This window comes from Macaca thibetana, chromosome 17 (assembly GCF_024542745.1).
Source record: "Macaca thibetana thibetana isolate TM-01 chromosome 17, ASM2454274v1, whole genome shotgun sequence".
Taxonomy (NCBI): domain Eukaryota; kingdom Metazoa; phylum Chordata; class Mammalia; order Primates; family Cercopithecidae; genus Macaca; species Macaca thibetana.
The window spans coordinates 56,928,326-56,939,450 of NC_065594.1; the positions used below are offsets into that span (position 1 = coordinate 56,928,326).

The window sequence follows — 11,125 nt, forward strand, 5'->3', positions numbered from 1 at the left end:
ACTAAGCTCTTGGGGAGTGGCAGGGACCACATATTGTCAGTGTTAACCACTGTTATCACCGGCCCAGGTCGGGTGAGGACAAGCCATTTCCCCACTATTGTCTCTTCTTCCTTACTGCACCCCCGGCTCCGCACCCTCAGCCCCAAATACACATTCTCATTCACTCAACGTTTGTTGACACCTAGCGTGGGCCCTGTGTGATGGGGTAAAAGTTCGGTGTTGGGAGGAGCCCCAGTGACAGATTTTCGGTTTTGGTTTGGTTTTGGTGGTGGCTGCTGGGCAGGGACAGGTCAGTTCATAAAAGAAGAGGCCCCAGGTCTGGATCGAATTCTCCTGGGAGCCAGACCAAAGCGCCTTCCTGGACTGAAAAGTGCGGCAGCCGCCGCGGGCAGGGTGCGGGGAGGCGTCACGCGCCGGAACCTGCGCTTGCTGCCAAGCTCTGGGCCTGATTAGCTGGGGTGGGGCGTCCCGCGTCCTGGGCTGGCGGCTCCGCGCATGCTCCTCCCTCAGGCGTCGCAGGCCTCCAGAGGATCCGGAAGCACTGGGTGCAGCCTGATGGCGCCGGAGTTAGACACCGCACAGGGCGCCAAGATGCGGCGGGGCGCGGGCGCGGCTCGGGGACGCGCTTCCTGGTGCCCGGCCGTGGCGCTGCTATGGCTCGCGGCGGTTCCGGGCTGGCCCCGGGCCTCGGGCGTTCTCTCCCGGCGCCACTGGCCGGTGCCCTACAAGTGAGTGCGGCGGCACGCGCACTGTCGGGGTCGGGGTCGCAGTCGGCGTTGCCGATGGGGGACGGGGTGCTCGCGCGGGGAGCCCCGCGCACTGTGGTTTGTGTCGGATCACGAGACGGCGCGGGGGCAGCGCCGGGTGATGCTCGGAGCGCACTTGAGAGCAAAGTTGAGGACTGGGGAATCGCAGCAGCTTGTTATGCACAGCCCTGGGATCTTTCCTCCCTCTGGCCACTTGCGGCAGACTCAGGACAGTCCCGAATCGTGGCAGCAGAAAAGGAGAGTAATGTTATTTAATGGAGGGATTTCTGGATACAAGTAGCTGATTTATTGAGTAGTTTAAAAACACTGTCTGTCGCATTTATTTATATCATGCACTGTCATTAGTTATTACTGCAGAACATTTGGTACAATTTACTGGGCGACCAACTCGCTCTGGTTTGAACCTGATCAGAACCCGATCCGAAGTCCTTATTGGAACTTCCCAGTTTTGCACTCAAAAGTCCCGCATCCCGGAATCCCCGTCTCCTGCAGTCCTGGTTAGACCGGGAAGATAGTCATCGCGTTTGTCCGGTCTTCAGCCTGGAGGTAGGACGCCGGTCCTAAGACGAGGACAGGGCCCGCACTCCTGGGAGGCCGATTCCAGCCTTTGACAGAGAAGACAAACAGCCTCCGGCGGTCAGAGATAGCTAAACACAGAGAAAGAAAACATGGTGTCAACATCAGGCAGGAGAACGACCAGCAGTTTCTGAAAACAGCTGTTTTTCTTTAAACCAAAAGCATCATTATTTTAATTCAATTTATAATGGACATAATTTTAACATACCAGCATAAGTAATCAACAGCTAAAACTGCACACAACAAACCTGAAAAATAAAAACAGCTATTTTGCATGACAGTATGAGTGGGAAGGCAGGATTTCCTCTTTGTGAGGAGCGAGTTTTAGGTTCTGCCTGCTGCGGGTCAAATCTGGCTCCATCATCACCAGGGATCTTGGGAAAGTTACTCAGAATCTCTGTGCCCACATGCCCTGAGTCACACAATAGGAATAGTGGTAGCACTTACCGGTTTGCTGGAAGGATTAAATCTAGCAGAATGCCAGCTGTTATCAAATCTAGCTAGTGTATTCTGCTCACTGAAAGGTTTGCAGCACTGTTTTGTTTCGTGTGATATACTACGTGGAAAGAGAAGTTTGTGGTTGAAGCTAGTTTTCTGGAAAATGTTAATAAAAAACTGTTTGTAAGAAGTCAAAATTACTCAATAGAACAAGAATTGTAAATCCAAACGCTTTGATTGAACATTAGGGCAAGGTGTTGACCATAGCTTTTTAGTGGATTTTTTTTTTAAGTCTCAGATATTAAGTACATGCCCCCATCTGATCCCCTCAATTGAATATAATATTTAAGTTTATTAAGTTCACATTTAAATTACCTTTGAACTAAAAGACTTTGCTGTGGGTCAGTGCAATCTCTATGTGATTATGTATTTGTTTAAACCAGGTAAGTGCCTATAAAACACTGTACCCAAGTGGCAGAAGCTTTTGGGAGCATTGTTAATGTTTTTGGTCAGCATAAAGATTTTAACTTCTTAAGTTAAAATAGAAATTTTTGTTGATTTGTTGGGATTGTAAAACAGTAGATCTGGGTTGGGGATCTAGGATTCTTAGATAGAAGCTCTTGTCGCCACCACTTCCTTCTTTCCCAGTGCCAGATTATGGGTGACCAGTGTGTCTGCTGAGCTGAATTCAACTGTGGTGCTCCTCGAGTCCTATTGCTATGGCCTTCTCTGGTCTTCTTTTCTTGCCTGCATTGTTGAGGTCACCTTCTAACTGATCTCTCATGTTTAATTTGGCCTCTCTCCCTACCCTCTTTTAATTCATGAAATAAGGTTTACTTTATAGCAAATTCAGTCCTATCAGATCTGCTACTTAACATCCTTTAAGCTTAGCCCCCCCCCCAGTTGTAAGGCAGGGAATTCCATGCACATTCTCCTAGTGACAGAATGACAGCCCCTGCCAGTCTCTTCTGTCTCCACTCGTGCATTGAAGCCTGAATCCTAGTCTTCCGTACCTACCGGAGACCAAATGTGCCAGGCTTGTCTTATAATACTTAACATTTCCTCTGCCTTTCTGTCTTAACCTTCTAGCCAAGTACGTTAAAAACGTAGGCCTGGCCTTCATCTCTTTCTTTGCCCTCCCCACCCCATTCATCCCATACCTGGTTAACAATGATTTGTCCTTCCTTTGTGCCGGTAGAACTCATTTCTTTAGTCTAGCACATCCCACACTCATTACTTGTTGAATGTCTTTGCAGCTCCCACCCACAGAGAAAAGCAACAGTGTTTTAATTTCTGTTTCCCTCCTTCTTCCTATAGTTCCCTATATACCTAGTAGAACCTCAATACATATTGGTTGAATGTGAATTCGTAAGTAAATATAAAATATATACTATGAACTCATAATCATCTGAATAATCTTAATGTATGGATTGTTTGTAAAACTGAACACATTGGAAAAATGTTCATTTAATCTGTAAACATTTGCAAATGTCTACTATGACCTGGAGCTATAAAATTTTAAGATAGGATTCCTGTCTTCAAAATTTTCACAGTGGGATCAGGGAACAGGGAATCCTGGATTTATCAGAGTGCTTTGAGTTTATCATTTGCTATTAAAAACATTATTGGAAGTTTGTTCACAAGATAACAAAATGTATGTTTATATTTATTAACTATGGTCTGACCTTTGAATGGTCCCCTAAAAATGTTACTGGATTCTAAAAGATGGGAGAAGAATCCAATTCCTGTTGGAATCTAAGTAGATGGTTTCTTTTTCTTTATTAGACGCTTTGACTCCCGTCCAAAACCTGATCCTTATTGTCAAGCTAAATATACTTTCTGTCCAACTGGCTCACCTATCCCAGTTATGGAGGGTGATGATGACATTGAAGTCTTTCGATTACAAGCCCCAGTATGGGAATTTAAATATGGAGACCTCCTGGGACACTTGGTAAGGATGCATCTTGGTCTTACAACTTTGGTTAATTCAATGATTTGGTTATTAAGTTGATTTTTAGGGAGTAATCACTACTTAGATGGCTGACTTTAGATCATGTTGGTGTTTCTCTTAGTACATTTAAAATGAGTAGTCAAAAATAGTTACTATTAGATTTTATAATCTTGACAACAAATGTAATCACCATTATCCGTTGTAATATTATGAATCTGAATCCAGCTCCTGTATCCAGCTCCTGGAAGATGAGAAGAGGCCCAGAAGGGGCAGAGTAGGCAGAAAACACCTCTTGATTTCCAGATCCTGTTGTAGTCACTTTTCCAGGTTAACCCATCACCACGTGAGGTCTGTAGAGCTCCTTCCGGAGACCGGCAGGGGGCTCCGCAGCTTATTCTAAGCTCTGAGGAAATTACGAGCTTGTCCACATAATATGCATGCCTCCTATTTGAAATGAGCTGTAGGGACCAAAGCCAGGGTGGAGGAGGGCCTGGAGATTGGGGCCACAGAGTGGATATGACAGTAGCAGCATGGAAGAACAGCTGAACAGCTGTTCTACTTGATATGCATTTGTGATGTGCCACATTTTCTCCTATCAGGTTACCTGGACCCATGGTTATGTCTCAGTTGCTTTTATACGTGTATTGTGTTTACACAGAAAATTATGCATGATGCCATTGGATTCAGGAGTACATTAACTGGCAAGAACTACACAATGGAATGGTATGAACTCTTCCAACTTGGCAACTGTACATTTCCCCATCTCCGACCTGAAATGGATGCCCCTTTCTGGTGTAATCAAGGCGCTGCCTGCTTTTTTGAGGGAATTGATGATGTTCACTGGAAGGAAAATGGTACATTAGTTAAAGTAGCGACTATATCAGGTAAGTTTTGAAAATATAGCAATATTTGATAATTACATCAAAATCCAAATGAAAGAAATTGTAATACTTCTATGGAAACATTTCAGTAATGTTTTACTTAGAGGTCATTTGTAAAATGTACTTCTGGAACCACTAAACTTTGGGAATTTTTTTCATCTCTTGTATTTTTTATTTATTTTATTTCAATAGGTTTGTGGGGAACAGGTTATGTTTGGTTACATGAATGAGTTCTTCAATGGTGATTTCTGAGATTTTGGCACACCCATCACCTGAGTAGTGTACACTGTACCCAATGTGTAGTCTTTTATCCCTCACCCCTCTCCACCCTTTCCCCTAAATTCCCAAAGTTCATCATTCTTATGCCTTTGCATCCTCGTAGCTTAGTTCCCACTTATAAGTAAGAACATACAATGTTTGGTTTTCCATTCCTGAAGAGTTACTTCACTTGGATGGAATTGGAGACCATTATTCCAAGTTGCTGCAAATGCCATTATTTAATTCCTTTTTATGGCTGAGTCGTATTCCTTGGTATATATACACCACATTTTCTTTATCCACTCATTGATTGATGGGTGTTTGGGCTGGTCCCATATTTTTGCAATTGCAAATTGTGCTGTGCTTCTATAAACATGCATGGGCAAGTATCTTTCTCATATAATGAGTTCTTTTCCTCATTGGGTAGGTACCCAGTAGTGGGATTGCTGGATCAAATGGCAGTTCTACTTTTAGTTCTTCAAGGAATTTCCACACTGTTTTCCATAGTTGTTGTACTAATTTACATTTCCACCAGCAGTGTAGAAGTGTTCCCTTTCCACTACATCCTGCCAGTATCTATTTTTTTTTATGTTTTGATTACAGCTATTCTTGCAGGAGTGAGGTGGTATCACATTGTGGTTTTGATTTGCATTTCCCTGATCACTGCATTGCATTTTCCTGAGCATTTTTTTGAGAATTGTCTATTTGTGTCCTTAGCAACCCTCCACCCTTTTGTTTTGTTTTGTTTTTGTTTTTGTTTTTTTGAGGTGGAGTTTTGTTCTTGTCGCTCACGCTGGAATGCAATGGCATGATCTCGGCTCACTGCAAGCTCCACCTCCTGGGTTCAAGCGATTCTCCTGCCTCAGCCTCCCAAGTAGCTGGGATTACAGGTGCCCGCCACCATGCCAAGCTAATTTTTGTATTTTTAGTAGAAATTGGTTTTTGCCATGTTGGCCAGGCTGGTCTCAAACTGCTGACCTCAGGTCATCCGCCCACCTCGGCCTCCCAAAGAGCTGGGTTTAAAGGAGTGAAGCACCACTCCCCAGCCATTAACCCACTTTTTGATGGGATTGTTTTTTCTTGCTGATTTGAGTTCCTTGTAGATTCTGGATATTAGTCCTTTGTCAGATGTGTAGATTGCAAAGATTTTCTCCCACTCTGTGGGTTGTCTGTTTTTTTCTCCCACTCTGGGGGTTGTCTGTTTACTCTGCTGATTGTTCCTTTTGCTGTGCAGAAGCTTTTTAGTTGAATTAAGTCTCATCTATTTATCTTTGTTTATGTTGCATTTGCTTTTGGTGGAACCGCTAAACTCTGACCCAAACTATTACTCATGCAGAACTTCACCTGTAGGTGATGAGTAGTGTATCTCTGATCTTTGCATTTCTCCCTAAAAATGCTCTTTTCCTATCATAAAAATGAATAAAATGATAAAACATTTTGTACAATTAAATTGGACTTTCTAAACGAAATAGTAAGAGAAATCCATAAAATGCCTGATTAAAGGATATGTTAACTATATCTGAAAAAATTTTAGTGATATTTTTATGATGAAAAATAATAGCTACTACTCATATAGACTGGTTCTGGCACTGTTCTGAGTACTGTACATATATCACATCATTCATCATCACAACTTCTGCAGGTAGTTACTATTATTTTGCCCATTTTACAGATGGAGAAACTGAGGCATAGAGTGGTTACACAGCTTAGTAAGTGGGACTCTAGCCCTGGCAGTTACGCCCCATTGCCCATTCTCCTAACTGCTTTGATACATTGCCTCCCAAAATGTATATGATCTTATATTTGAGGCCCTCTTGAGCAGTTTAAATATTTTATCTTTGAGATTTTTTTCTTCTTTTGGATGTATTGGAAAGTTGCCGAAAGTTAGAATTTTGTTGCACATGCTGCATTGTTGGTTAGTAATGAAAAGAGTTCAGCAACTCTTCCATTGGTAACTCCTTATGTGACTTGGGTCACATTTTTTTGTTTGTTTTGTTTTATTATACTTTAAGTTCTAGGGTACATGTGCACAACGTGCAGATTTGTTACATATGTATACTTGTGCCATGTTGGTGTGCTGCACCCGTCAACTCATCAGCACCCGTCAACTCATCATTTATATCAGGTATAACTCCCAATGCCATCCCTCCCCCCTCCCGATAATAGGCCCCGGTGTGTGATGTTCCCCTTCCAGAGTCCAGGTGATCTCATTGTTCAGTTCCCACCTATGAGTGAGAACATGCGGTGTTTGGTTTTCTGTTCTTGTGATAGTATGCTGAGAATGATGGTTTCCAGCTGCATCTATGTCCCTACAAAGAATACAAACTCATCCTTTTATATGGCTGCATAGTATTCCATGGTATATATGTGCCACATTTTCTTAATCCAGTCTGTCACTGATGGACATTTGGGTTGATTCCAAGTCTTTGCTATTGTGAATAGTGCTGCAATAAACATACATGTGCATGTGTCTTTATAGCAGCATGATTTATAATCTTTTGGGTATATACCCAGTAATGGATGGCTGGGTCATATGGTATTTCTAGTTCTAGATCCTTGAGGAATCACCATACTGTTTTCCACAATGGTTGGACCAGTTTACAATCCCACCAACAGTGTAAAAGTGTTCCTATTTCTCCACATCCTCTCCAGCACTTGTTGTTTCCTGACTTTTTAATGATTGCCATTCTAACTGGTGTGAGATGGTATCTCATTGTGGTTTTGATTTGCATTTCTCTGATGGCCAGTGATGGTGAGCATTTTTTCATATGTCTGTTGGCTGTATGCATGTCTTCTTTTGAGAAATGTGTGTTCATATCCTTTGCCCACTTTTTGATGGGGTTTTTTTTGTTGTTGTTGTAAATTTGTTTGAGTTCTTTGTAGGTTCTGGATATTAGCCCTTTGTCAGATGAGTAGATTGCAAAAATTTTCTCCCATTCTGTAGGTTGCCTGTTCACTCTCATGGTAGTTTCTTTTGCTGTGCAGAAGCTCTTTGGTTTAATTAGATCCCATTTGTCAATTTTGGCTTTTGTTGCCGTTGCTTTTGGTGTTTTAGACATGAAATCCTTGCCCATGCCTATGTCCTGAATGGTATTACCTAGGTTTTCTTGTAGGGTTTTTATGGTTTTAGGTCTAACATTTAAGTCTCTAAAACATCTTGAATTAATTCTTGTATAAGGTATAACGAAGGGATCCAGTTTCAGCTTTCTACTTATGGCTAGCCAGTTTTCCCAGCACCATTTATTAAATAGGGAATCCTTATCCCCATTTCTTGTTTTTGTCAGGTTTGTCAAAGGTCAGATGGTTGTAGATGTATGGTATTATTTCTGAGGGCTCTGTTCTGTTCCATTGGTCTATATCTCTGTTTGGGTACCAGTACCATGCTGTTTTGGTTACTGTAGCCTTGTAGTATAGTTTGAAGTCAGGTAGTGTGATGCCTCCAGCTTTGTTCTTTTGGCTTAGGACTGTCTTGGCAATGCGGGCTCTTTTTTGGTTCCATAGGTGTGGAAATCCAAAACCATTGTTTACTCACATGCATCCATAGTCTTAATCAAGTTAGAACATTTTACTTAAAATTAATATGATTAGGCCAGGCATGGTAGCTCACACCTATAATCCCAGTGCTTTAGAAGACTGAAGCAGGAGGATCACTTGAGGCTGAGAGTTTGAGACCAGCTTGGGCAATACAGCAAGACCCTGTGTTGCCCAGGCTGTTCTCAAATAAAAAAAAAAAAGTAAAAAATTAGTTGGCTTTGGTGGCCCACACCTGTAGTCCCAGCTACTCAGGAGGCTGAGGTGGGAGGATTACTTAAGCCTGGGAGGTCAAGGCTGCAGTGAGCTGTGATTGTACCACCGCACTCTAGCCTTGGCAACAGAGGAGACCTGACTCAAAAAAAAAAAAAAAAAAAAAAAAAAATTAACATGATTAGCTTCGTTCACTAGGTGACTTTGTTTTGTTTTTTTGAACTAGGAAACATGTTCAATCAAATGGCAAAGTGGGTGAAACAGGACAATGAAACAGGAATTTATTACGAGACATGGAATGTAAAAGCCAGCCCAGAAAAAGGGGCAGAGACATGGTTTGATTCCTACGACTGTTCCCAGTTTGTGTTAAGGACCTTTAGCAAGTTGGCTGAATTTGGAGCAGAGTTCAAGAACATAGAAACGAACTATACAAGATTATTTCTTTACAGTGGAGAACCTACTTATCTGGGAAATGAAACATCTGTTTTTGGGCCAACAGGAAACAAGACTCTTGGTTTAGCCATAAAAAGATTTTATTACCCCTTCAAACCACATTTGTCAACTAAAGAATTTCTGTTGAATCTCTTGCAAATTTTTGATGCAGTGATTGTGCACAGAGAGTTCTATTTGTTTTACAATTTTGAATATTGGTTTTTACCTATGAAATTCCCTTTTATCAAAATAACATATGAAGAAATCCCTTTACCTAACAAAAACAAAACACACTCTGGTTTATAAAACACCTTAATTCTACTGCTCTTTTTTCGCCAATCACCAGCATCTGTTTTTCAGGGGCTGATTTTACTTTTGTGAATTTCTTAGCTTTTCTTCCTTGGTGCAGGAAGTTAAAATGCACATCAGCAGAACTGCTGCATATTAACATCTCAGGACTTTTCTCTTGGAAAGAAACTGAAATTCATACTATATTGGCCAAAGTGAGCAAGTTAAGTGATCTTGGTTTCAATTTCCGAGCCTTTGTTAATACAGAGAATTATGGTTCATATCAGTTATGTAGGACCTTTGGACCCAAGGTCCCACAGATAGATATGATGTGCCGAGATTTTTAAAATACCTTCAAAAATAAAAAAAATACTTCAGTGACATTTTCATGATGGGAGCTCTTTTTTCTGGTATGGCAGTTACACTTTTTCACTCAAGTGCTTTAGTTTAGACTGACTTTACAACTTTTATAACTTCTGGAACCAAGTTTAGTATAGTCTGATTACAGTCCATTCACATAACTTTAGAGATTCGTTTAGAAACCGTAACTGGAGTGGTTGTGCTTCTAGATGTGGCAAATCCAGTGTTAACACACATTTCTGGCTGGCATTTTGGAACTAGCTAGTAACTGGCTTGTGTTATTTAAGCAACCTAACATCACTAAATCCTAGGATTTAGGATTGCTGTAAAGATGGAAGTTGTATATGTTTGGCAGGTCACAGTGAATGGCAGTGATAATATCAAAGAACAAATTGTCATCCTTGATCTTGCCTCATGTAGTTTATGTGCCAGACCTTCCCGGGTTTTGTAGTCACCTAGACTTTAAGCTGATGGCATAGTGCTTCCGCAGTTCTTCCAGCCGGGGTGTGCAGGTATATGGCTGCAGACATGTTTGCGTAAACAGGCAGCGTCTGACTTCTTCACTGTTTCCTGTAGTTCTCCCTCTTCCCACAAAGCTGTCAGCGCAGTGGAAGAGGTTGCACATCTCCGAGAGAGGACAGGTTTCGGTCCGAGTTCAGCTGTGCTTTCATTAGAGCCAGACAAGCTTTCAAGGTCCTTTAAGTATTTGATGATCAACTGAACACGTTTCTATTCAAGGATAAAACACCAGTCAGTAAGAAGATGGAGTGGATGTCCGAGAAAACAATTCACATTTAATATGTAAATGTACCAATTATGTGATTCAGTTTCAGCTGATATTCAAGTGCTTCCTGAGAGGTTAGTACATTATTACTGAGCGTTCATAGAAAGCTTAATCATAGGTGTAATTAGCCTGATCCAAATGAGTAAATTGGACCTTAGAAAGGCTAAGTGATCTTTCTCTGGCTACCCAGCTAGTAGTAATGAAGTCAGGTCTTGAACCCAGGTTCTGCCGACTGAATTGGATGCACTATATATAGTACAGGCTTTTTAGCACCAAAGTGTGGTCCTCAGACCAGTGCCTGCCAACCAGATGTTACTAGTCTGTGAGGAAATAAGTACAGATACTGACAGGAAGCTTTTATAAACTTTTAAAGCAATTTGTTGGAGTGTTTTTGTTTCTGTTGGGTCTAATTAAAAAAATTGGAGCTTGTATTTTATGTGTCTTTGGTCTTATTTTGTCTAGGAATTCATTTTTACTGTTGTTTTTTTTAACTAGTTCCACAACAGTCTGAAAATAACCCAGTCACCAGGTATCTTCCTCAAATACAGAGGGAGAACTTTCTTTCACACCTCCTATTTAGCCTGTCTACTCCTGATAATAATGCCTAAACATTCCAAATTAATACTGCCTCTTTAACCTGCTAATT

General features: G+C 41.6%; 1 protein-coding gene across 1 annotated transcript; it reads left to right on the forward strand.

The window, feature by feature from the left end:
* The first annotated feature begins 436 nt into the window (after positions 1–436).
* Positions 437–10,910, forward strand: CLN5 (CLN5 intracellular trafficking protein). The gene is made up of 4 exons (XM_050766466.1): positions 437–728; positions 3,567–3,732; positions 4,391–4,616; positions 8,842–10,910. Exons 1-4 carry the CDS (start codon positions 496–498, stop codon positions 9,351–9,353), a joined length of 1,137 nt encoding a protein of 378 aa, XP_050622423.1. The 5' UTR covers positions 437–495; the 3' UTR covers positions 9,354–10,910.
* Positions 10,911–11,125: the final 215 nt, after the last annotated feature.

What these genes read in the sequence shown, in the direction of transcription:
- CLN5 (XM_050766466.1), top strand. Translation starts at nt 496, where the DNA reads ATGCTCCTCCCTCAGGCGTCGCAGGCCTCCAGAGGATCCGGAAGCACT. An exon ending in CACTGGCCGGTGCCCTACAA is followed by an intron (nt 729 to 3,566) that starts GTGAGTGCGGCG and finishes TTTCTTTATTAG; the next exon opens with ACGCTTTGACTCCCGTCCAA. An exon ending in TAAAGTAGCGACTATATCAG is followed by an intron (nt 4,617 to 8,841) that starts GTAAGTTTTGAA and finishes TTTTTGAACTAG; the next exon opens with GAAACATGTTCAATCAAATG.